At 33.9% G+C, this 27,821-nt stretch overlaps 1 protein-coding gene across 2 annotated transcripts in view; it reads right to left on the reverse strand.

The window, feature by feature from the left end:
* Positions 1-27,821, reverse strand: part of FBXO8 (F-box protein 8) — a 43,692-nt gene that overhangs the window by 9,534 nt on the left and 6,337 nt on the right. For both annotated transcript variants that reach the window (XM_072622597.1, XM_072622598.1), the window contains exons 2-3: positions 21,993-22,329; positions 18,103-18,229 (exon numbers count right to left, since the gene is read on the reverse strand). In XM_072622597.1, coding sequence (XP_072478698.1) covers positions 18,103-18,229; positions 21,993-22,321 — 456 coding nt within the window. In that variant the 5' untranslated portion in view covers positions 22,322-22,329. The remainder of the gene's footprint in view (positions 1-18,102; positions 18,230-21,992; positions 22,330-27,821) is intronic.

The following is a 27,821-nucleotide window of genomic DNA, read 5'->3' on the forward strand; positions in this document are numbered from 1 at the left end:
TTCAATAAGAAAAAAGACTGAGGAAAAGGTCAGTGGTTCCAGCAATTAAGAGATCAACAGTAACTCTGGAGGGAGACATTTTGGGGAAATGAGGTCAGAAGCCACACTGTAGGTTGTTATGAGGTGGAGGATGGGAGAGAAAGTAGAGGCACCAATTGCAGAAGGCCTTTTTAAGGAGTTTAGCTATAAAAGGCAGAAGAGACAGAGAACAATAGTTACTGCAGCTGGAAGGCTCAAGTGAGGATTTTTTAAGGATGGAGGAGACATGGGCATGTTGGTAGGCTGTAGGGAAAAAAAATAGATGGAGAAGTTGAAAAGAAGTGAAGGAGTGGGAATGACAGAGGAAGCAATCAATCTATTGGTGATGGGAAGGAATGGGATTGTTTTGCAGGTAGGAGGGTAGACTTTGGTAAGGACTAAGAATAGAAGCAAGGAAAAGAGCTTAAAGAAGGAAAGAGAGTGTCCTAGAAGTCAGCAGATAATAGTCACCAGGACTTTGACTCGATGATAAATGTGGATTGAATGAACTTAAAAAGAGTGGTTATTACTGAGTGATAGTGACAAAGGGAGAACCTGAAAGTGGCAATGAGTATTCCAACTCTCCTACCACAATTTGTGAGTGATAGGGGGCAAGGATTATGAGTAAAAGTACAAGAGTTGGACAAGGTGGCCATGTCATAGATAAGGTGGCAGGTGAACAATTACAGGATTTACAGGCATTAAAAAATGCAACAAGAAACTCCATGGTAAATTATAGAAACAAGGGAATGATTAAGTAAAATAAATATATTTAAGATAAGGAAAGCACATAAATCCTATCATCTGACTTTTATTCATGTCATTTTTTTTTTGCCAAGTCTTACAAAAGGTATAATTTTCTACAGAAAACATTTTCACAGTCACATAATTGACGAGAGATGTAGATAATATACAATACAACTATGTTTACCGACTCAGTTAAGCAAAATTCAGCCTTAAAGGTTATTAAAAAATTCAAACAATAAATTTTAAAAGAAACCAAAAAACACCGGTATATTGGTTAAGTAGTTAACGGAAGATTTACAGAAGAAAAAAAAAGATGAAGGTCACTCACAATGGAAAGGCAAGGATGAATTCTGATCTCAACTGGTAGAGGGAATACACATTAGAAGGATCATATGGATCCACTGACTACGTCTTAAGGATAACTAAGTCACAGTGATATTTTTAAGTAATGCTTTTTATGTACAAACCTAGATTTCTCTGGGGTCTTTAACACCAGCACCTAATTAGGTGAGTTGAGGTACAATTTCTTTTTTCATATTCTCAAAAAGAAATAATCATGCAGTCGCAACTATTTCAATTTACACTTAGAAAGTTCAGAATGGTACTCCAAATTAGGGATCAAATTTTCACCCTCTCATTATAAACCCTAAAGTAAAAAGTGCAATATTTTGTCCATGTGATAGGATTACAGAATTAGAACAAGGGATTTTAGGGGTAATCTAGTCTAACTGGCCCATCCTTTGCCATTGTATAGATAAAGTAAGGTTTGGATAGGAGGTTACCTAAGCATTCTACATTCTCCCTCTCCAAATTTACTTCTTTTTCTAATACAGTAAACTTTGCCTCCAATGACTATGTAATTTAATTAACAAGTCTTTATACAGAGAAACAAACATTTCTACATTTTTACAAACAAACTCAAAATAAAACCTCAACTTAAAGTTGAATTTACCACTATAACTTAAGAGGGCATGGTTAGGAACTCTACTCTATAGTGACTCAAATTCCAAAAAATGTGGATGTAAAATTAAAATCTGTAGGTATCCAGATTAACATGAGTTATAGTTTATCACTACTTTTGAAAAATTTCTCAAATTTATCGCTTTTCAGTTTGAAGTTGTGCTCATTTCTGTATAATGAAATCATGTAGAACAATCTTTCCTCTTCCTTCTGGGTCTTACTTAGGATTATCTGGATTACTGAGGACACAGCATAATGTTTCAGGGGTCTCTCCCCAAGGAGAGAAGTCTTAAAGATCCATTCTCTGTACTTGTAGTTATATCATGATTTGGTCAGGTTCTGGTTTAACTGGTTATCCCAGGCTGTACCAGACCTATTATGGTGACAGACTTTAGGGAGATGGATCATTCTAGAGGAAACATTTTATAAAAATATGGCCAAGTGCTAGGAAAAAAGTTATTTTTTTAGGGAATGACGTTCCTTTAATTGCAGATCTTTATAAAAATTTTAAGTTTTACTGACTTCTTAAAAACATTTCAATTATTCCCAGGTTACCCTTATAATAGTGACAACTCTCTTGTAATAAAGTAAATCATTAAGTGAAACTAATATTACAGTGATCTCATCTAAAAGTGAATGTAATATTTCACATCAGTAGTACCCTTCTAACCTCTCTATTTTTTTAAGATTTAAAAAAAATTAAAAGAGATTTATTTTTTCTTCCTCCTCACTACTCCATGGCACACTGAAAATGGATAAATGAAGAACAAATTCCTTTCAACAAATAATCAAACAAAACAAATTTCCTCAATGGCTTTACATAATGGCTGTAAATAAATGTTTCAATTCTGCACCCTAAATCCATCACCTCTATTATCAGGAGATGGATAATATCATAACCATTATGGATGGGTACTGTATTGATCACAGCTCTTCCAGCTTTCAAAAAGTTGTCTGTCTTTGCAATGTTAGTATTGTTTAAATTGTTCTTCTGCTTCTGCTTACTTCACTCTGAATCATTTCATACATGCCTTTCCACATCTCTTTGAAATGATCTATGTCCTCATTTATATCTTATAGTATTTTATTACATTCATACACCACAATTTATTGAGTTGTTCCTCAACTGATAGGCCTTCCTTTAGTTTCCAGTTTTTTGCTACAACAAAAAAAAACTGATATGAGTATATTTTTGTAATTATAGGACCTTTTCTTCTTTCTTTGATACCTTTTGTGTACCAGTCTGGGAATGGTGTAGCTGGGTTAAAAGTCATAGGTAACTTACTATGTATAATTTCACATTGTTTTCCAGAATGGCTGCAGCCATTCACAATTCTACCAACAGTATATTAAAATTCCTGTTCTCCTACAGTCCTTTCAACATTTATCATTTTTATTTTTCGTCATCTTTGTCAACTAAAATTTGAATAGATGTGGGGTGGAATCTAAAAACTGCTCTAATTTATATTTCTTTAATTACTAATGATTTGGAACATCTTTGTACATGGCTATAGGATAGTCTGGTCAGATTTTTCTTTGAAAGAGAATGAATCTTCCTATATTCAAACTAAAAATTGTATATTGGTATGCAGTGTTTATGAAATACACTAATCTAACTCCTGTAACTTTGGGGGTTTTTTAAATTAAAGTCAAGTTTGGATAAAGAGATTAAACAATCAATTATGTTTGAAACGTTCTGCTTTAATCAATACACAAAAAAATTAAAATCTATGCATATATCATTGAATTAACAGACTGTATTAAGTACTCAGTAGATACATCTACATTTTTTTTAAAGTATAAAACAATCTCCCCCACCCCTTTTTAAAGGAAGCTTAGAGCTGGTCTTGAGGCTAGCCGACCTGTATTCAAATCCTACCTCTGACCCATCCTGACTATGTGACATGGGGCAAGACGATTAACCTTTCAGGTCTCAAGGCAATTTTCTTATACTATACTTTATAAAGTGATGAAAAAATGCAATCCTGCATTGGTAGAAGGTTTTTCTTCACCTAGAAGTTCCCCGTACCAACTGACTGAAGGTGTAGTCACTATTTCTATTTCATGTTTCTTGAATGGAATTTCAATTTAGATAGGTAAGACATGTAAGCAAAACGGCAATAACACTCATGAAAAGTCTACTAATGGTCAAAGCATCAATCAACCAAAAAGGATGGATTACAGTCCTGTAATATGTGCCAGGTACTGTGTAGCAGGTGGTGAGTCTACAAATACAAAAAATGAAAACAATATGTAGGTCGTCCTTGCAAACAGATCACACCTCTGAATCAATCAATGAACATTTAGTATGTGCTAGGCACTGTGCTAAACACTGGAAATGAGGCCTCTTTTAAAGGAATACACACACAGAATGAAAAATTACCAAAAACCACAATGCAAAATACATTTATTATAAAAATTGGAGGATTGGGAAAAATGCAGGAGTTTCCCAGGGCTTCTAAAAGGAAGGATAAAGGGCAAACTAAAAGGAAGTCACCTGTAGTGACTTATGACAGAGAAATTTAACAAAAAAAGCTAGTAAGGAACAGAGACAAATTCCATTCTTGAAGATCATCACCTACTGAACAAGGCTAAGGAATGTGGCAAAAAAAAAAAAAAAAAGGATGGAGCTCAATTATTAACTGTATTCAGAATTTTTATGATCTAGATGGGAGAGGAACGGGAGTGTGTGGTCTGTATTTGAACTAAGAGTAGTAGCAATTGAATGATAGGAAGAACAACTCACTGTATTCTGGGAAGTTAAAGACGTTTGTTTAAGTAAAGCTTACATTGAGCCTTGTATAAAACTTGAGCAGGGTATCATAGGATGCTTCCTCTCTACAGAGAAAGCAAAGGGAGGTGTTGATTGAGAGAGGGAAATGGCATAAGGCACCAAGAAAGAAAAGTACAAGTTGCTTTGGGGATCTAGTAGTGGTTAGAAGGTAGACTGGAGTCAAGTTTTGAAGAATTTAGAATAGCAAGAAATAAATGAAAGTTTTTGAGTGGGAAAATGAAATGATGAAAACAATATTTTGGAACTTTATTCCAATAGCAACATTCAGGATAAATCAGATGAGTTTGACTAGAAGTAGGGATACCACTAAGGAGGCTATTGCTTTAGGTCAGGTGTGGAGTGTTAAGTGGTTTGAATCAATGGGAAAGAAGAGGGCAAACATGAGAGGTATTAAGAAAGGAAGAATCACAGAATTTGTGCTGAAGAGGACCTTAGAGATCATGTCTAATCCCTTTATTTTGTAGGTGAAGAAACTGAGGCACAGAGAAATGAAGTATTTAATGTCATGGTATATCACAGTCAGGACTATAATACAGGTTTTGTGACTCCAGAATGCTTTTCATTATACACTATAAAGTCAAGATTCTAAGTAATCAGTACTTCAAGTTAAACAGCAGAAGTCAAAATGATCATCTTAAAGATTCCCTGAGTAAAATCATTATTTGTGACTCAAGAAAACTTGAGGTAGAATCTATTATATTTCATTATAATTTCTGTGGTGAGTGAAAATACCAAGTTTTGTTCATTAGTCCTCTAGGCCAGTCCTGTCAACTCGAACTAAACCATGGGCCACTACGAAGAATTAGAAATTGAGGGGATGCCAATCAATTGGGGAATGGTTAAACCAGCTGTAATATATGACTGCAATGGAATATTACTGTGCTATAAGAAATGATGATCAGGCTGACTTCAGAAAAATATGGAAAGACTTATATGAAATACTGAAAAATAAAGTGAGCAGAACAAAGAGAACACTGCACACAGTAACAGAAAATGCTGTATGACAAAGGACTGGGAATGGGCCTGGAGTTAGGAATAAGAGTTCAAAATCTACCTCAGACACTCACTAGCTGTGATCTTGGTTAAGTCACTTAACCTATTTGCCCTCAGCTTCCTCAACTGTAAAATGAGGATGATGTAAAGATCAAATGAGATAATAATTGTAATGTCCTTAGCACAATGTAGGCCCAATATATAATTACTGTTATTATCTCTAGCTTATTTATCCAAAAATATATTACTATGCTTTATATATTTAACACTCAAGTCCAACTAGTCTACTTATTCTTCTCACACGACAGTCACTCGCTCACCTCTGTCTTCACACAAACAGTCCTTCAGGCCTAGACAGTGCTCTGCTTTCACCTCTGCTCCGGAGATGCGCTAGTTTTTGTCAAAGCACAGTTCAATTTCCGCCTTCTACCCCCCCCAAACTGCCTTGTGTAGGTTTTGATTTGCTTTGATGTATATGTGTCCCCTAATAGAATTTAAGTCCTTTGTGAGCAGAGTGTTCTGCTCTGTATTTATATTCACATAGTAGATTATTGATAAACTCTTGTTGACTAGATTAAATTAAATAAGACTGTCACACTTGAATACCGAGGAGGAATACAGAACTAAGAGCTAGGCTCTGAGGAAATCTACTGTTTACAAAAGGGATTTTTCTCCTCCTTTCTACAAGAATAATCTCACGTAATTTTTTTAAAAATATATTTACAAAAATAAATAAAAGGTTTTCAATATTCATTTTCATAAGATTTTGAATTCTAAATTTTCCCCTCTCTCCTCCCTGCTCTCCAAGGCTATACCTATACAATCATATTAAAGATATTTCTACATTAGTCATATTGTGAAAGAATCAGAAGAAAAAGGAAAAGCCACGAGAAAAAAAACAAAAAAGAAAATAGTATGCTCTGAATTGCATTCAGATTCCATAATTATTTCTCTGGATGTGGATGATATTTTCTATCATGAGTCTTTTAGAACTGTCTTAGAAATCTTTGCATTGCTGAGAAGAGCTAAGTCTATCAAAGTTGGTCATTGAACAGTATTGCTGTTACTGTGTACAGTGTTCTCCCAGTTGTGCTCACTTCACTCATTCATGTAAGTCTTCCCAGGCTTTTCTGAAATCCGCCTCTTTATCATTTCTTATGGAACAATAGTATTATTCCATTATATTGATATATCACAACTTGTTCAGCCATTTCCCAGCTGATGGCATGTCCTCAATTTCCAATTCCTGGCTACCACAAAAGTATAAATATTTTTGTCCATGTTGGTCCTTTTCCCTTTTTAATGATCTCTTTAGGATATGGGTTTGCACATTTTCACAACCCTTTGGGCATAGTTGCAAATTGCTCTCCAGAACAGTTGGATCAGCTTGCAACTCCACCAACAATGCATTAATGTTCCAATTTTCCCACACCTTCGCCAAGATTTATCATTTTCCTCTTTTGTCATGTTAGCCAATTTGATAGGGAATCTCACATAAATTTAATATAAATACCACACCTTCCTGGTTTTTTTTTTTTTGCTGTGCCACCTTCTCTTTATTATATAGATACATTTGTTATTTCTCTTTTTAAAAAGAGATGTCTTTTTCATATCATTACCATATAAAATGATCCTGAAAAACAGAACCCATTAGACTGAATGGATTAGACTATCTGATCACTGAGAAGTGAATGGATTCTCAAAAATTATTTGTGCAGTCAATTAATAGGAAAAAAAAACCAAAATATAGCAAAACTATTACTGACACCTGACAAATATTTATGTGCATGTGCATACATACATATATATAGAGATATCTATCTATCTATCTATCTATCTAGGTCTGTAATTTTAAAAAGCAACCAAAAGCAGTAAGGATATTTGTCTTTTTGTGAGAAACAAATCTGACAGAGGAATTAAATGTTTAACTTTATTTTCATCCAAGCTTACATCAGAAACACAATAAACACTATTGCTCTTGGAGTGTTAACGTGAACTACCATCAATAAAACAACAATAAGCACCTACTATGTGCCAGGCACTGTGCCACATTACATGTTGAGGTTACAAAGATGAAAATGAACCAGAACATATGGTCTCTGAGGAGAGGGGACCACTAATATGGACATATCCAAGTATATACAAAATATGCTCTCAAATATACAAATAGACTTACAATCTGAGTTTGATATTTCCTGTAATGATGTAGATCAGAACCCCTCTCTGCCTGCCCATATGGTCCATCCTCCCATAAATTCATAATAGGAGATTTACCCAAAGTCTTAGATCATTTCTCAATTTCTTCTAGCATTGCAAGGATACCAGTGGAGTACTTAAGTTGCCCTGTCATGCCTCTTCTCTGATATGTGAGCCCATTTTCTTTTCTTATGATAAATGTATCCTTTACTGTTGTCCTTCAAAGGACCTTTTAATGGTCATATACTATAGCTTGTTTGTATCTAGTAGGTACTTCTCCCTAGGTGAAGACAGTGCAGAGAATTGGGCTGGGAGTCAGGATAACTGGAGATCAAATGCAGCCTCTGACACTTACTATGTGACCCTGGGCTGAAATTCACTTAACCTATGTTTGCCTCTGTTTTTATTATTATATTATTATATTCATTTCCAATTCTTCGGAGATAACTGTATTCAACGTCTCAGAGTTATACAGCAATCCTCATAGAACACTGGCATAAAAAAGCTGGACTTTGTTTTTAGGAGATGCTTGAGAGTCTAAGAAGGGCCTCAGCAGACAAACACTTAATTGCCAAGTGGAAAGAGAAGGAAGCTAATAAAGGCCACAAAGATTTAGAATATAAATTTATTTGCAAAAGAGGCTGGGAAGGCCTCATGTAGGTGTTAGCACTTGGGCTCAGTGTTGAAGGCAACTAGGGAGTCTGAGAGGTAGAAGTGAATAAAGAATTATGTCATGCCTTTTGGGATACAGAATAAGGATCAAAGGGAGTTCATGGGCAATTAATTGGCTTCTAGTTGCTCAGTAAAGTATGAGGCAAAGTCCTCTGCTAAAAGGTTAACAAGTAGGTAGTTAGGGAGGTTTGAGGAGAGAAGGTGAAGTTTTACAACAGCTACTGTGGAAACTGAAACAGAATCAATTACGTAGGGGTAAAAGGATTTCCTTGCTGTAATGAGGGCCAAATTGAGAGCAGATAAATTGGTAGTTGTTGGCCTGGTTGCCAAGACTTCTAGCATTGTAGAAGTAGAGAAGGGCAGATAACTGGAATAATCAACATTTAGATTTTATTCAAAAATATAGTTTTATTCTAAAACATGTTTACTCAACATAGTTTTATACAATTTTAGAGCTGAGAGGGACTTTTAGAAATTTTTGTGTAGCATCCTCATTTAGAATTTTTACCTCCTTTGTAAAAGGAGGCTGATTTTGTCATAATTATTACAGGTGGGAAAGATACCATAGCATGGTTGAGAGAGAACTGGTCTTGGAATTAGGAAGACCTTCATGGGCTCAAACTTAGCCTCTGAAACATTGTGGCTATGTGACCAAGGCAAATCACTTAATCTCTCAGTATGCCCAGGCAACTATCTAAGAATACCAATTGCACAGCTGGTGCCAATGTTGAATGACACCTGAGTGATTTCGGTAACAATGAAATTGTAGGTCCAGTCTCCCCTGTACACCCAAAGCAACTGTATTTAAATAACAAATTTTTATAAAGTCATTTCCCATTCCACCTAACTTCACTAATTTTCTTTCCAAATAGGAAACAGAGGAAGCATGCTAGAGCTGAATGAGTGCAGACTTTTGATTCTAAGAACCTTATACCAAAGCATTACTCTGCTATTTTTGACATAGGTGATCTTAGGCAAGCAAAAACCTCTTTGGTCCAAGTCTGCTTATCTGTAAACATGAGCCTGATAAATAGATTTTCAACTTTCAAGTAGATTTTTTTTTGCCACAAAATATTTCACATGCGTTACCTAAATGCAGATATAACCCTAGTATGGTATTAGATGAAATTTACTTTTTGTACATCTAATAAGCAGGTGAGAGGCAATCCAGTCTACAGGTTACAGAAGACTACAGAAGCCTGTTCTTTTTACTTGATAATCAGAGTAGCACTGGTTAAGGCTGCTTTGTGTATTGTGAATGGCATGAAAAATTTTCAAAATACCACTGAAAATTAATGTGGATGGACTAAAGCGCTCTTCTATATAATGGTCAGATGTAGGGTTTTTTGGCATAAGGGGGAACTCAACAGGCTAAACGTTACTTGCCCAGATTTGTTCTAGTCAGAAGCTAAAGTTCCCCCTTCCTCTATGCTCACCATCTCCTAAGCAAGGGTATATAAATCTTTAATTTGTTTTTTTTGTATTTTAGTTTTATTTGGAAGGACTTTTCAGTCATTTAAAATATATGAAAAAGTGTGTTTATTAAGCAAGATTCACATCTACTTCAATTGGCCATATTTGTTATACCTCATAAAACATATATTGTGGTAGGCATTGGAGAAGACAGTAAAAGCTCAGATAAGACAAATTCATCATAAAGTTTATAATCTACCTACTTCAAAACTTACAAGTTTCTGAAATTCTCTGAAAGATTTATCATTTCATAGGTATGTACTCCATACTGATGAATATTATCTACATTTTTCCACAAAATCTAGACTACAGTAGGACTTCCCTCTGCTCCTTTAGTATGTTAAAGGTCATATGTAATACTAAGCATTAGATCTGTTTTTAGCCTGAACAATAGTTAAGATCTTGAATGGTCTAAGTCACTAGATTAAAAATCAACTAAGTAACTTTTTAAGGTATCATACATTATAGGAAGCTGGTTTTAAAAGAATAGTACTGAATTCCTATGAGTTGTACATGTTTCTACCTGTTCCCCCAAAGGCTCTATTTTTCATTTTCACTGGGATGCAGGGGGATGGATGGAGTGGACTGCCCTCCCCCCAAAAAAACTAAAGCAGTGTTTTCTTGCAGAGGTGTGCAGAGATGAGGGAAAATGGGAAGGAACATAGAATTACCAGTTGTGACAAGCAAAAAGTGAAATTAACAATTCAGTCTTACATTCTAAAGAATTTGTTAGGTAGCATATTATTATGCCCATTTTACAGATGAGAAAATAGGATTAGTAAGAACTGGCTTTTTCAAGATCACAGAGTGAGTCAGCAAAGCTCTTGTGTCAATATCACTAATACTGGTATTTACATATTTCAAATTTCATTTTTAAAGATAAGTAATGCAAACACAGTGTTTGTATTCTGGATCTCAGAAAAAGTGCATGCCTTATTGTTTGGCAAGATACCTACCACCACTTGGTTAACAATTCCAATTTATATGCAGGAAAAGTACCTATGAGGGGAAAAGATACCTTGAGTACTGAGACTATAAACCTAAACAATTAAAGTGACAGCAAATGGTCCAAGGTGGAAGCTGTTCCTATGTCAGGAATGGAAGAATACCCCTCTATGCACAAGGGATCCCTAATCTTTTCCTTTCTATTGGTTGTTTCCTTACACTTTATAAACATGCCCAGGTCTCCCCCATTCTCAAAAATCCTTCACTTGTTTCAACCATCCCCACTATCATCCTGTATCTCTCCTTTTTATGGCTAAACTCCCACAGAAGGTCATTTGCAGTAGGAGCCTCCATTTTCTTTCCTTTCCCTCTTTTTTACAGTCTAGCTTCTGACTTTATCATTCAGCCCAAACTGCTCTCTTTGAAGTTACCCACAATCTAAGTGCCAAACTTCTTCTCCATGTTCACCCTTCTTGACCTCTCTATAGCCTTTATCACCACTGATTACTTTCTTCTTCTTGAGACTTCCTTCTTGTTAGATCTTTGAGACACTCCTCTGACTACTCCTCAGTCTCTGCTGGATCTTCAACCAAGTCATGTCCACTAAGCATAGGTTATCTCAGAGGACTCTGTGCTGGACATTCTTTTTCTCTCTCTCTATACTACTTCACTTAGTGATCTCAAGAACTCCCAGATTCAATGATCTACTTATTTAGCCCTAACCTCTCTGCTGATTTCCGGTCTCACATCTCTATCTGCCTATCGGGCCTCTCAAACTGACTGTCCAGTAGATATCTTAAACTCAACATGACCAAAATTGAACTCATTATCTTTTTCCCAACCTCCCCTCCCAGCCCCACCCTTTCCAAACTTACCTATTACTGTCGAGAGCAGCAGCCTCCTGAGTCATCCAGGCTTGATACCTAGGTGTTATCTTCAACTCCTTACTCTCTCATCCACCATATTCAACCTGTGGCCAAAGCCTATCAATTTGACCTTCATAACATCTCTTGCATATGTCACTTTCTTTTCTCGATACTGCTACCACCTAATCACTTCACACCCGGGCTATTTTAATAGACTGCTGATTGGTTTCCCTGTCACAATTTTCTCCACACAGCTGTCAAAATGATCTTTCTAAAGTGCAGGTCTGACAACATCACTCCCAACCCCTACTCAATAAATTCCAGTGGCTCCATATCATACCTAAATATAAAATATAAAATCCTTTGTTTGGCATTCAAAGTCCTTCCAAACCTGGTCCCTCTTTCTACCTTTCCAATCTTCTTACACTTTGTGCCCCAACTCCATTCTCCTACCCCAATTTACTCTTTAACCCAGTGACACTGGCCTCCTTGCTGTTCCCTGAACAAGATACCCTATTTCCTTACTCCAGGCATTTTCATTAGCTCCATCTCCACCTCCACGTTTCCCTGGGTTCCTTCAAGTACCAGCTAAAACCCCACTTTCTACAAGAAGTCTTTCCCAATCCCTCTTAATTCAAGATAGAGCCTTCTCACTGTTGATTATTTCCAATTTATCCATGCATATTTTTTTGCGTGTTGTCCTAATTAGATTATGAGTTCCTTGAGAGCAGGGAGGAGTATCTTATGCCTTTCTTTGTATCTCAAGTGTTTATCCTAGTGCCCAGTACATAGTAAGTGGTTAATAAATGTTTATTGACTGGTGCTAAGTGGGGAAGATATAATTTGGTAAATGCAAATTAAGATTTCTCTGAAATGCCTTTAAATAAAAACATCATGTGTATAACTCTAGGAATCTTGCTATATTTACATATATTTGCAAACAAGTACAGAAAGAAAAATAACCAACTCAAGTCAAAAGTTTAGGTTTTAGCAAAACTGGGCAAAACCATACCAGAAAAGTTTAACTAAATTTGTCTTCTGAGTCTCACATAAAATCTAAATCTATTAAGGTGGCCATTAAACTCAGATTACTTTTATTCTAGAAAGCATGTGCTAAAGACTGTGTAATTTTTTACTCCCCAGGAGATGAATGAATCTACTTAATTTTCAGGAACGAATAATAACAAAATAAAGAAAAAGTCATACTGTTTTGTCTTCACTAATGTCATGAGATACTTAACATCAAAATCATCAGATAAATTATTCAAGCCACAGAACTACACTATAGGGTTTTGGGAAGCCTCTGCCCAAAACTTCCTTTGGGGTCCTGGTAGTCCCAATATGACTACTTTAGGGTAGTCCACTGGAATAACTGACTGACTATGCATAATGATGTTTTGGTATCCAAGCAATGAATACCATTCAGCAATTGAATTCATGTGGAACTGATCTATTGTTATAGATCAAACCTGAGGAGCAGTTTTCTGACATCGATACTGCTACTGGTCAATTTCAACTATGACTTATATTACTTATAGTTATTTTCATAAATAATTTCCTACTTAGCACATGAGGTAAAAACTACACAGTAAAGAATTAGATCAACAATTAGGCACTCCACTTGCCTTGAAAGCTATGCTAAGCTGTTATGAAAGCAAATAAAGGCTAATTAGTTCAAATGAGTTAGAATAATATAAATTCATGGACTTTCAGAAAGAACCTACCATCTTCAAAACAAGGGAGAAAGGGTAGTTGGGGAGAGGGAAAAACAGTTTTCCAACTTTTAAGTCCAGACACATAAAGAAACATATGTGTATGCATATGTTTACACACACACATATATAAATAGGGTACACATTTCATTACTAAAATATTGGACACCAGGTGATGAATGTGTTACAACAGTACAACAATACAATCTATAACCAGTGAAGTCGAAGATTAATACTTCGGAAATCATGGAACTTTTGAAGTACTGAAAATATGAATACAAATGGTCAATTACATATAATCTATACAAAGTAATCTGTAGCAATCATTTATCCATCTTCTAAGGAAAACAGAAGCAATTCTTCAATAAGGATGTTTTACAAAGAAACTTCAATCAATAAACATTTCTTAAGCATCTACTTTGTGCCAGGTACTATGCTAAGCATTGGTTCAACATGGTGCTGTTGCCTTTAGGGCCAAAAAGACAGAAAGATTCTATATCTAGAATATGATTTAAAAGAACAAGTATAAAACAAACTATGAATAACAGAGGTGTTCCTATATTTTATGACCATGTGCTACCATGATAAAAATGCAACATGTGGAAATGTAACTGTCTTACTTTTTCCATTCTAACGACGTGATGACAAGTCATATTAGATGTATTTTAGATAGTAGAGAGCCCATTTGCAAAGAAAAACAAGCTGAAGAAAATACATAATAGTTCTATTATGAAAAAAAAACCATGAAAATAAGATAATCAGCTTCTAAGTAAAGTAATCCTTTTTCATGTGTTCTCATTCAGGTGCATTCCATAAATTAACTTAGTAAAGAAGATAAAACTTATTTTACACAGAAAAAAGGAACAAAATGTTAAATCAAATCATGTTCATTATCCATTTCAAAGAGTACATTATTAATACCATTGGTTATGGAATGACTATGTCATGGAAATGTTTTCTATACTAAATAAAGCACAAGGGGGAAATCATACTGGTAGATAAATAAAACTGCTTTTATCTATTATTATCTTTTATCACTGCCAATGGTATAAACATGACAAAAACAGTCTTTACATGCATGGGGTATATAGGCTAAACATACAGTTGTTAGCACATTCCTTTACTAGAATGTGATCATCTGCCACAAAGTACACAAGCTCATGCACATGAGTTCACAATGCCATGCAAAAATAACAGCGTGCTAGATACTCCTACCACAAAGTGTGTAGATGTTCTCCCCCACCCCATGAGCCACCGCCAGCTCTGGAGCTGTTGCTGTGGAGTTTGGTTACCCATTTCCAAGACATGAACGGTGTCCTTTGGAGAATCTTGTTCCCTGTGGCTGTAAGTATTCTTATTTTTATATTTTAATCATGTTTGCTACCAAAATGTAAAGTACATAACTGGAAAGTTTGGAGTTGACTTTTGTAAAAGTGGAATACTATTAGATACTTTATCCAAAGTACTCATGATAAACGCCATCAATGGAGGGTAACTTTATGTAGATGGATGCAATTATTAGGCAAGAATTTTCCTAAATGGGAGCAAATATTAGTCTCCAAGAGGCACATATTGATTTCTAGCTCTTAATGGACTTAGTAATATACTTACAATGACCAGATTAACATATGAACATATTTATAGTTTGGGTTTGAATAATGTATTTTTTAACATATTTTTAATAAAAAGAAATCTTCACTTATATGTTCTGAATTGTAAAACACGCCCAAATTTGGAATAAACGGTATTAATCAATAAAAGTAGAATGTAACAGAGATGAAATGAGTAAGATGCTTTCCTTCCTAAACTCGACTAAATCTAATTTGGTATTTGGTACAGTACCTATTAAATAACTGATATTGATAGAACCACAGAATAAGAATTTTAGGACTGAAAGAGGTCTTGAGTGGTCATATATTCTAGCCCAGTACCCAGGGATAAGGTTATGATGCCATTCCATAGAGATTAAATCATTCTTGAATGCTCCATGAAGCACTTAGATTTAGGGGAGGAAGTAGAGAAAATTAAAATACAGCCAACTCTCAACAATAATGGGGGATAGGATGGATAAGTAAAATCCAGATATTCTCCCAAAAATCTTATATTAATAAATTTCATTCTCCTTTCAATTTTGTATTAGAGTTATTAGCAAGAAATAAAAGAAACTCAAATTTTACCTTCTCTCTCCCCTTGAAAGGGTCTAGTTGAAGTGTTATCAAGTACTATTCTGGATCAGGCTAGGTGTATATGATTGTAAAATGCAGGAAGAATTAGATTTTTAATTAAGACTTTCCATAGCAAGAAGATCCATGACGATCTTCTATCTGAGTACAAGTTATAATTCCTATTTACATAGTTCTTTAAGGTTTTCAAAGTGCCTTCCTTAAAACAACCCAGTATAGAGGTATTACCACTCTTATTTTGCAGATTAGGAAAATGAGATTCAGAAAGGTTAGATAAGCTGCCCTAGTTCATAGGCTGGAGTTACAGGAAGTGAAGAAATACAACTTGAACCCTGACTTTCAGACTCCCAATCCAGCTCTCTCTAGTGTATCACACATACCATCTTCAAGGGACAACAAAGAACCTGGTTTTTATAACTTCTTCAAAAAATGAATATCCAATAGCAAAGTGACAGTCACTTACCACATCAGTATCATTTGCTACATCAGCTTTTTCTCTTTTGAACATTTACTATTCAAGCTCTCACCAAGTTAAATTTGCTTAGTCTGTAAGATTTACAAGTTGCAGGATTTGGGGATGACAGTTTTATTTAACATAAACATAAACCATGATGACCTGGTGTGATAAACATAAGACTAGGACTTCGAGAGCTGCGTCTTCTGACTGTCAGACAAGTGAAATAAAGTTCAGTACCTATGTCTGCCTCAGTTCCCCTTTAGTAAAACGGAAGTAATAATGACAGTATTAAACTACTTCATGGAACTGATGCACAATATTAAAACATGTAATGGATTTTACATGACTGACAATATAAAGTAGTGTTCATTTATAATAACAATCTGTAACTAATCACATGTAGCCCTTGGTGATTTAAAAAAATGCAGCTGAAGTAAAATGATTTCATATACCCGCTGCACGTAGTAGCTACACCACAGCGCAAGTTTATAACAGAATAGAATCAGTATTAGTTAGCATTAGCTAGTACTGAATATCAATCAGGTAGTTATTATTGCTAAATGTTAATAAAGAAAATTTAAACAAACTTGCCTGACACCAAAGCAGAAACAGTAAAGTTGTATGGTGAAAGGCAGCAAAAGAAAGGGAAGGGAAAAGTAAAAAATGGCAACTCAGTAGAGTTTTATGTCACCGTTTCAATGCATATTTAAAGATTGATCATTTTGCCTCTGACTAGGTCATGAGATTCTAAAATGCAGTCATTTTGATTTCAAATATATAAAGACTACATATTTTATGACTCTTTATCCTTAAGTTCTTTTACATTCACAGCAGAACTCAAACTATGAATAACAGGAAAGGCCAGCACTAATAAGGCAAATTTAAAGGTTGTTATATCAGAAAAATAACTAGGCTTGTGTGATCTGGAGGAACCTGGCGGCTTATCTCAAATTATGTAATAGTTTCACTAAGCAGAAGAAAGTGCTTTATTATGAAAAAAAACTTCATGGAAAACAAAAATTTGCTATTTTGAACAGAATGTTATTTTATGTACTAAAATTTGGCTTGTTTCTATAATCAGTATTTCCACATATTCTTATTTTTTAAATGTCCTTTTTCTTGAAGGCTTTTAGAATGGATTACTTTTGATAAGAGTAAAAGAAAAAAAAATCCCATTGTGCAATTTCATGTTCCAAACAAAAAAAAAATTAGAAAAGTTAATAAGTTTAATATATCTTTAGAAGACACTTTGAGTGCCTGATAAATAATTCAGTATCTTAAAAAAAAAAATGAGAGATTTTAGGTAGTGAAAAAAATGAAGAAAATGTAAATAATTAAGTCATTATTTTTCCCACAGGAAATGTCGAGATGTGGAAGGCAGATATTAGGGCTCCATAATTTGTGCTCATCTAATGGAAATTATAGGTCTAGAATCTACTCTCTCATCTTTCAAACTCTGGAGTTTTACACCAATAAACAGAGGGAAAAGTTAAGAGTATATATTTTATATCTTGATGAATTTCTTTATACATTATTTAGAAAAAGAAAACCAGATGATAAAACTATTATTTAAGAAAAAGATACTTAGAATTCATTAGCATATTCTATACTTAGTTTATATAGTTGATGTTAATATTTTGAAAGTTGAAGAGTTTAAATATGTGACCTTTTAGTACCTTCTAAATTAAAGCAATTCCTTGCTTTTAGTTGATAAACCTATCTAAGAATAAAGCAGTATATTTTATTAACAGAGGTTTATGAATATACTTCCTGTTGACATCAGAAAAATTTATGCTCTTTAATTTTAATTTTTCAATCTGAAAAGTCACTATGTTACATATCTGATATACTAAGACTCATACAAAGTATGTGTGAACTAAGTTGCATATGTGATGTATTGAAGTAAGAAAAACTGACCATGTTTATAAGACAATAACTTCATATTCTGATTTCACAATGTTCAAAAGGGTCATTTTCAATTATTTGTAATTTTATCTGCAATATATTATATTGTATCACTTATACATACAGCAGCAAAGAAGTAATAAAGTTACAACTGTTACTAAAATTCAAGTTCTTCACTTACCTCATCTGGGTTGGCATTAAAGGTGAGGCTGCCTTCATCCAGCTGCATGTACAGTCTTCTAAAGGAAAATCCTAGAGGTGGGTTCTTATTGTATATGGAACAGTGACCCCAAGTGGATTTGCATAACCTATAAAAATAAAAGTAAATCAAGCACACAAAAAATGCTGTAATTTAAACTTGCATACAAATGACAATGTATTAAAAATATTACAAATTGAATTTTGATAATGTTTTTCAAAAGCTTAAAACTTTATATTTTGGATTTTTTTTTTTATATTTTGCAAGAAAAGTTTACATATAGGCCTCAAGCTTAGTAATACTACATTATTAACTGCAGTTGAGATAAAAATCTATCCAATTAATATGTAGAATATAATCAGGTAACACTGTCCAGGTAAGGATTTGAATTTCCCCCTTTTCTCCCACTACTCAGTAACAGATAATATAATGAATGAGTATAATCATAGTAATCTGTTTTAATTTGATAAATTAAAGTTTAATTTGTTTAAAAACCTTTTAGACCTTTATCATACAGCTAGAAAATTATTTTAAAAGTTTTCCAAAAACCTTTAAGCCAACCTTAGCTCTATTTTCTCCTTAGAAATAAATGTTTTTGGCTTTTAGTCAAAAATATCTTATATTTAACTTGAGAGATGTTTTCCAGTTGTATAGGAAAGAATAGGATCTTTATTATTAGTGGCAAAGAAATAATTACCACATATGAGAAATTAGGATATGGTCAAGATGACAGAGATCAATCAGGATAATATCTAATGCTATGCAAACAGTGGCTGCTGAGATCCATTTTGACATAACATTCACCATAAAAACATATTTACGAACTTGTTTTTATAAAATTCTACAATTTATTACATCGCTTGTAATGAACAAACACTCAAGCACAATTTCTCTTAGGCTCATGTCTTATTTCTCCCTTAACCTCTCTTGTCATATAACTGAAGTACAGAAGAAAAAAGAATAAAAGCATATAAGAATTTTAGCATAAATTTTTAAACAATTTACAAAAAGCAGAATATTTAAAATTTTACTTTTTTAAAAACCTCAACATAAAATTTTGATTCCCAAACCACAATCATGCTATCCTACTTTGACCACTGTTTTAAGGATTCTCTATTTTTATACACACATACAAACACCTGTGTGTATATGTGTGTGTACATAATATGCATACCAAGTTTTATTCAAATGAGTCATGCAAATACAACGCTTTGTAAACCTTTAAGTGGCATATAAATGTTGTTTAGTTGTTTTTAGTTGTGTCCAACTCTTTCTGATTGAATTGAGAGTTTTCCTGGCAGTTATTGGAATGGTTAGCCATTTTCTTCTCTAGCTCATTTTACAGATGAGAAAACTGAGGCAAACTGGGTTAAATGACTTACCAAGGGTCACACATCTAGTGAGGAAGGCTATATCTGAACTCAGGAAGAGGAGTCTTCCTTACTCCAAGCTTGACACTCTACTGTGCCACCTAGCTACCCGTATAAATGGCATAAATGTTAGCTATTTGTTATATCATATATATATTACATTATATAAAATTAGTTAATATATCTGAAAATCCTTGAGCAAAGTCCTATTCCAATGCCTCACTGTGACAAAGGTGACCATGAATTCCTCAAGGCTGTATCAGCAATCATAGCTGAATAGGGTCATATTGAGCTACAAAGGCTTTGATTATAGGTACTATTGTTTTAAGGTATGTATGAGCCTATATGATAGAGAGGCTTATTATGAAGGGCTTGGCCACCAAGTGATTTTTTTTCTAGTCATAGATACTTATGAATAATGGTTACTAAGGCTGGAGGGGTTGTGACCAGTGTTAAGTAGATGGAATACCAAAACTTATGAAAACATGAATTCTATAAGCACTGAAGCACAAATACTGAAATTAATGACAAAATTTAAACTGATATTTTATTAAGGGTCTGCTATGGCGCAAAGTATACATGGCAAAAAAAACAAAAAACAACAACCAAAAGAGTCCCTATATTCAAGAAACTTATTTTCTACTGGATAAGCACACAAATATTTTATGAAACACATATATTCCAGGAACCATTATCAAATAATACATAAGTCCTCAATTAACGATGAATATAATTCAATACTTGGGAAGAAAACATGTAAACAAAACTCAGGTTTAAGTCTCAAAATGATAAGTAGTAAGCCATTATGAGTTTAAAAATGAAGTTTAAAATCAAAATGCAGATAACTAAGTCATCCTTAATCTTATTATAAATTGAAAACCCTCTATATTTGCTGAGAACAATCAAAACATAAAATAGAAAATATCAGAATGAACTAGTGTTAACACACTTTAATTTCCATTTATATAGACTCCAAAAATTTTTCATTTAATAGTAATATTTTAAAGTTATCTAAAACGTCATAACATCTAATGATAAAACCACATTTTATTATGAAACTATTCACTTTTGATATTTATTCTGATGGCTTTAAAATTCTGTTTAGTTAACTAAGAACTAGAGCTTTTATTCACTCCCACACTATTTTAAAATGAATGTAACTTATATACCTTCCCTAAAACAAGGTATCAACATGATTACTGATTACATTATTTACTGAGAGATTACATTTATATTTAAGAGATATATATTGTGCTGATGCCCTACTTCTATGACAATGAGCTTAAGTAGTCATGGCATAGGCTAACAAATTTCTAATAAAATGACTTCTTTTATTTAAAAAATAATTTACTCTAAAAACTTTCAAGAAAAATTATATTTTCAAAAACCTAGAAGGAAGGAAGAATATGTGAAAACTAAGTTTCAATTATAAACTTGGCCACATTTTTAGTGTTCAAAAAAATGTAGTCTTTGACATGGTCACTGTAAACTTAAGATGACTGTACATATACACTATCTTCAGTTTGTGCGGTCAAAGTGGCTAAACATTCTTTTCAATAATACATCTAATTTAGAGCATATTTCAGCCAACTTTCCCAGGTTTACAGTTTACATTTTAACTTCTATAGTATGTGTTGGTCTGTTACATTCAATTCTCAAATATTCAGGAGCTGTGTTGTCCAGGCCTTTTGCTTTTCCCTTTCTGCCAGATAATATCTGGTCACTTTATTGCTCGTTAGCACTTACCAGTAGGTGGTCGAAGGTAAATAGGAAGCAGATGAAACTCCAGCTGGTCAGTTTTGCTGTGTTAGCAGCTCTGATAAAAAGACTGGTAGAGATGGTGTTTTCTACTGATGTCTAAAATATGGTTTTTGGATTATCTACTACTGAGACATTTTATGTTTGTTTATTTTAAACTTACTCAGTAACGCCTAGACTCATTTGTGGAAAATGTCATAAACATAATGAAAACAAATCAAAGAAAAGTTGGATAATTTCAGACACCCTTAAATGAGAAACTCATCCTGAGAGTTCTCTCTGTTTTTAGTATAACTTAAATTTACAAAGTAAAAGAGTATGTTACCTTTCCTCTTCCTGATCAGTAAGCTTTATTTTAATTAATCAGTAAAAAATACCTTCTCTTTTGTACAATTACTATTTTTTCAAATGTCAGATATTGGGCATAATGGTGGCTTATCTTGAACAAATAAGATAAAACATACACGTGAACTCATTCAGCCAAAGTCAAATAGAAATTTTTATCACATGAATCTTTGCTTTAAAGAGAGCACTTTGAAATTATGGTGCAAATGTAATTAATTATTTTTAAACCATGTACAGTTGGGTTTACATTAACTTAGGCTTGCCAAGAGAAGGCTGGCCTGGTGGGGGAGAAGAGTAATATTTAAACATGAATGTGATGTAAAACCCAAAAGGTTAATAATTAAACTTTTTTTAAAAACCTCAAAAAGGAAAACAAGCAGACAAGCCCCCAAAACTTACCCTTGCCAGAGAAGTTCATCATTAGCAAGGTCCTGCCAAACACATGAAGCCAGGCAAAGATCAGTTGCATTCAGGTATGACAAAATGGTAAAACTTAGTTCAGGAGGCAGCATTTCCAAATTAATGAATCCTTCCTGTTCTTTAGATTTCCTTGTTTTCAAAAGATGATATATGTCAATGCCCCCTTGGGCTTGTTTGCGATGGTTTGCATTAGAAATGTTGCTAGCAGCCATCCTCCTACTTTGCTCTCTTGTTAGGTAGCCTTGCTCACTATAGCCTTCCTGTTGCAGTTGCTGGTTTCTAGCCACTCTCCACAGCCCTTGACCCATCTGCGAGCCTGTGAAATTCAGAAAAAGGAGCAGGGCAATATAATAAGGAAAAGAAATGAAAAAGGTACATGCCTCTTCCAGTGGATTAACTGACAGAAGGTAGTATTAGACAAACACTTGGTCTGAAGATAAACTTTCTGATGTAAAAGTGGTGTGGTACTGCAAGGCTAGCTGGGATATATGACAATGGTAAAATCAGGAGAGAGAAACTTGTAGAAATGTTTACTTTGACCATCACCTCTTTTCCAGTTTGCTAACAAACTATTTTAAGAAATCTACAGTTGACATAATCATTTTTCACATGGCAACATACAAAAGTTAGAAATGGCCTTAGGATGTACAAATTATTATTATGTGGACTTACAGGCCAGTATAAAATAGAGCTCTGATCATAGCACAAGACTTTAGTAAAAAAGGCTCCTAGACCCTGCTTTTTATCACAATGAAGCCAAAGTTAAACTTTCCCCCGCTTTTTGCCAAAATCCCAGATGTATAACAGCTGTGTAACTGGCTTTTATTTCGTTAATTCTTGCCAGTTACACTTATGTTGTAGACTGTAATAAAATGTAACATAGGCCCTGAAGTCTAATTTAGCAGTCTTGTAAATTAGACACCTAGATCTCAATGATAAATATTTCAGTAATAACTTATTTTTACTAAAAGGGACAATTAAGAGTTTACCCAGGAAAAAAAGGTGTTCACACTTAAAAAAATAATCTAGTCTTCCCAAGGAGATGCTGAGGAAAAGATAAGTGGTTTCTTTAAAAAAAAAAAAACAGCAACTTTTTGTTAGTGAGGAAAAAAGGAAAATGTTATGTTTTGATAACTTTTTCATGATTTCTTCCTCTTCAAAGAAAAAAACAACTACTATTGCAACTCCAATCCTGCCTCAAACACTTAACTAGCTGTCTGACACTAAGTAAGTCATTTAACCTCTCTGTGGTTAATTTCTTCATCAGTAAAATAAAAGAGTTTGATTGGAAAGATGCTCAGGTTCTTTTCAGTTCTAAATCTATGATCCTATAAACTGCCAAAGGACTTATGTTGCATAGGGTATAAAGGTATGCAGAATTATGAAGATAAAAATTTTAAAAATCAAATACTAAATGGTAAATTAATATAGTCCAATACTTTCAGAGCACATTCTTAACTATAAGAATGGTTTTAATAATGAGTAGAATGAGGAAGAGACAAAAAGAAAAGCTAAGAATTCAGAAAATTTTGAGAAATCTGAAAATATAGATTAGGATTTAAAAGAAAGCTATCAGTCTAAAGTTGATGGTATTTTAGGAACGAGAAAAGAAAAGATCTCATTTGTCTATACGTTTTGTGAGTTAATAAGTCTTTAATAAATCACATACTCTGTGATATACCACTAAGGTCTGTTGAAAAAAATCAGCTTAGGAAGCAATGAAGCATTATAACAATTATAATACTAACATTAGTAGTAGATAACATTTATGTGTGTCAGCCATTGTGCTAAACACTACAATTATTATTTCACTTCATCCTCACACCAACCCTGGAAGGTATCATCCAAATTTTACAGTTGAAGAAACCAAGGCAAACAGAACTTAAGTGACTTGCCCAGGATCACAAAGCTAGTAAATGTCTAAGGCTGAATTTGAACTCAGGTCTTCCTGACAAAATCTGTGCCACTTACATGTATTTTAATAATTTGCTCCCTCTTTCCTCATTAAGAACTTTTTGTCTAAAGTCTGACAGCTTGATCTTTAAGGGGAAAAAAAGGAAAATATTCTCAAATGATTAAAGTACCTTTGGTTATGTGTTTCAGGATACTGGCAAATCACAGAAGACTGTTTTACTTAGCAGAGTGCCTGGCACACAGTAGATGCTTAATATTTACTGACTTACCTCTTCTCTCTTTCTGCTACTAACACACAATAAAAAATGTTTTGAAATGCTAGCCTAATTGCCAGACTGGCCTAAAGCTATATGAATTTTTTAAACTTACAAATTACACGATATGTTAAGTTTATTTAATATAGTATATCATTTGAAATTTGTTATGAAAACAAAAGTTCTGGTGACTTTTGTGTTCATATGGTTATTATATTTCTTTCCTTTAGTATGATCAAAATAGTTCTAGTCACACAAATTAAAAGAAGTAAATTATTTTTAATTATCCAGTTACTAGTTGGTTAGTTGTTGTCCTTCATTCTCAAAGAGGACCAAAATAACATCACCACGATAAAGTTAGGTTTCAATGTGTCTGACTGACTGATCAGACCAATATCCGCTCAGAATGCTCTACCACAGATTGGGCACAGATAGTCCGAGTGAACATTTGAGGTGGATACTCCAAATGTGTGCACCCTATGTTTCCTTTATGCTGTTTTAATTCTACTTTGCTCCAGTTACTATAAGGATTATAATATATGTATTCAGTTTTAATGAATGTCAGACATAGATAATGTGTTCTGTATTTCATAAAATGGTATTGAAGAGATGAAGATATGTAAATATTAATATGAATAAAATCAAAACTTAAAAAAAATAGGCAGCACCAATTACAGGAAACCTGGGTTTCTACTATGCCACATCATATCAAACACTGCAAGGACTTGAAGCAGCTATACAGTAAATCATATTATATGAATTTTAACATGAATTTAACCTAAAAATCTCATCTTGAAAATTTTTTAAAATTATTGCTGTGATTGTTCAACAGGAAACAGTATCAAGTTAAGTTGTGGTGTGTTCTAATTCAAGATGTTATTCTACTATCTTTTACAGATAGTCTTTCTTAACTTTAAGAGATAAAAAGTATGATAATCAGGATAATTAAAGTGGTTGAAGTTTCATTAAGACACTTAACATTAGTTAACGATTTTTTAAAAATTCCCAGTAGGCATCTCCCTACCCTATTGCTGTAAGGTTATAGTTATTATTAGAACCATCCACAGGGTATGGCAAATCTAAGTCCTAAACCCAGTGGGGGTTACCCTGGGGGTACAGTACCATTATAATGCTGGATTAGGACAGAGAGCTAGCAGGATGAAAGATGTAGGTTTGGCAGCTGATACTTTAAAAACAAAAACTAAGAGCAAACCTTCCAGAAGATTATTCAATAGCAATTCTGGGACATGTTAAAAAACGCATTAGAGTTAAATCTAGATTTTAGAGAAGAGAGTAAAGGACTCATTTGTCAAATCTATACCCAGGAGAAGAATGAGTTGGCAGTTCCCTTTTACATTCCAGCCTAAATTTTGCTCATTTCTGTGATATGCTTTTTCATCTCATGCCACTGAAATAAAAACTGTGGTGGAGGAACACAGTGTTACTTGTTCCAGGCCATGTATCCTTCCAGAGATGATCCTAATTATTGTGAATGGATTATATAGCAGGTAATTTTTTTTCCAAATAAATGCTTTTGTTGTATTGCTTCCTAAACTCAAAAACTGATATTACAAGATATTTCTGACAAAATGTTTCAAAACTGACAAACAGCTAGAACTAACACAGTCATAATTAAGTATAGAGGGTCCATATTATATAGCAGAGGAACAATATGGACTAGAAGTCCTAGGTACCAATTTGGCTACTAATGAGCTTGTAGTGATCTAGTTGTGTGATCTTGGGTATGTCATTTACATACTCTGAGGCTTTGTTTTCTCTTCTCCAACAGTACAGTGCTGTGTTATATGATACACACAATCAATTTCAGCTCTAACACTCCTCCAGAGAGAATAATTATGTAACACCATAAAATCCAAGAGCTGAAGATTATTTCTGTTCTTTCTTCATTAGTGCATATAGTTAAGAGCAAATTATTTTCTGAATAACTTTTAACATCTTGAATCATTCATTAAAGGGCAGATAAGAGTACACAGTATATACATGTTAGTGACATTTCCGTGATATAAATCTAAGTAACTTGAAAATGAGATTAAATAAACTCCAAATAGTCTATATCTAACACTAGTGTATGTAGTATGATTTTAACCCCATTACGGAAATGTTAATGAATAATACTCCTTGGCATCATATCAACTTAACAATCTCACGGTGCTGGTAGTTGGCTATGTTTTTATTTCAAATGAATTAGTCTTTTCTTCCCCCCCCTTAATTTAAAAGGCTATAGAGCCAAAGATCCAAGAAATTATTGGCCTACCTGACTTGGGTCCTTGCCACAAAATTTTAGTTAACTCCTGGCTGCCTTTTCTGGCTTACAGATGAAAGGGCATAAGTAGGTTCAATTTAAATATTTGCTTCAAACGAAAGCTTTCTTCTCAGTAATTCCACGCAAGGAAAGCAGGTTAAAAATATCCATTTGCCAGTTAATGAACCTTTATAGTCAAATTCACTCTCTAAAGAATCCATAAATACACAAACAATATGGCTTATTTATACTCAGGAAATAACTTAAGTTTCCCAGATGAATTTGGATCAGTAAATTTTTTTCTCCAAGAGTTGTGAACATAACTAGCATCACAGTAAAATCTCAATGTTTCTTTCAGTACTATTAGGGAATGAGGCATTCAAAGCAAGCACGAAAACTATTAAATTATAAGCATTAAAAAAAAAGAAATCTTTCTAAACTGTTTCATATACTCGGACTTCTTAAATATTGTATATAAATACAGATCTGTCCCCTAGCTGGAAGGATTGTCTCCTTTGAAGTCCTTGGTACCTTTCTTTAAGGTATTTATATTCAACCCTGTATTATAGTTACCTCTATATAAGTTTTTATCTCTTTGACACAAGACTTTTTGTGTCCCCACACTGCTTATATCACAGGTCCATACAAAGTAAAAGCTCAATAAGTATCTGCTGAATGAAAAAATAGTTTAATATTGTCTTTATATTTACCAGTTTAAAGGTTTCTGAGAAATTTTCCCAATTTCTTACTGCATTACTCCCTTACTACTCCCTACTCCTTACTCTTAATCATGTCCCATTTCATATAAGAGTACACTGAACTTGGGCCACTGGGGGCTACGAAAGAGAGCAACAGGTAACTATGCCCTTCAAACCTGCAAAGCCTCTCCATCTTCTGACAGCGTTATGTCTGGCTAGTTTCTCTACTGTTGGAGTATCTGGGGCTTATTGGCTTTGTCTCCCAATTTCTGGGTTTTTTCCCCTGTATTGCTCAGTTTTCTTCTTCCTTCTTATGTCCTGTGTCCAGTTATAATGACCTAAGTAAAACATGGGTATTCAACTTTTCTTGGCTGTTTTCACCTTACCTCCTAGTTGTTCAATGTTGTTATCTCACTAAAGACTTTTTGGGCCAACTTCTGGGTTTAAATGTCTTAGTGATTCTGGTATTCTGATAAACAAAATTTTATTGTGTCTTCATTTGTCGCACGTAAAGACTCCTATAATTGCATTACCCATAAATAACTAGCTAGCAAAAAAGTGAAAAATGATTAAACTGAACCATTTTTCTTTCTCTATGATCTACCCAAATTCGGTTATAAATTTAAAATCCTCTTTACAAGTTTCACTAGTTTCTCTGACTTGTAGTTTAATCCTGTAA

This window comes from Notamacropus eugenii, chromosome 7 (genome assembly GCF_028372415.1).
Source record: "Notamacropus eugenii isolate mMacEug1 chromosome 7, mMacEug1.pri_v2, whole genome shotgun sequence".
Lineage (NCBI taxonomy): Eukaryota > Metazoa > Chordata > Mammalia > Diprotodontia > Macropodidae > Notamacropus > Notamacropus eugenii.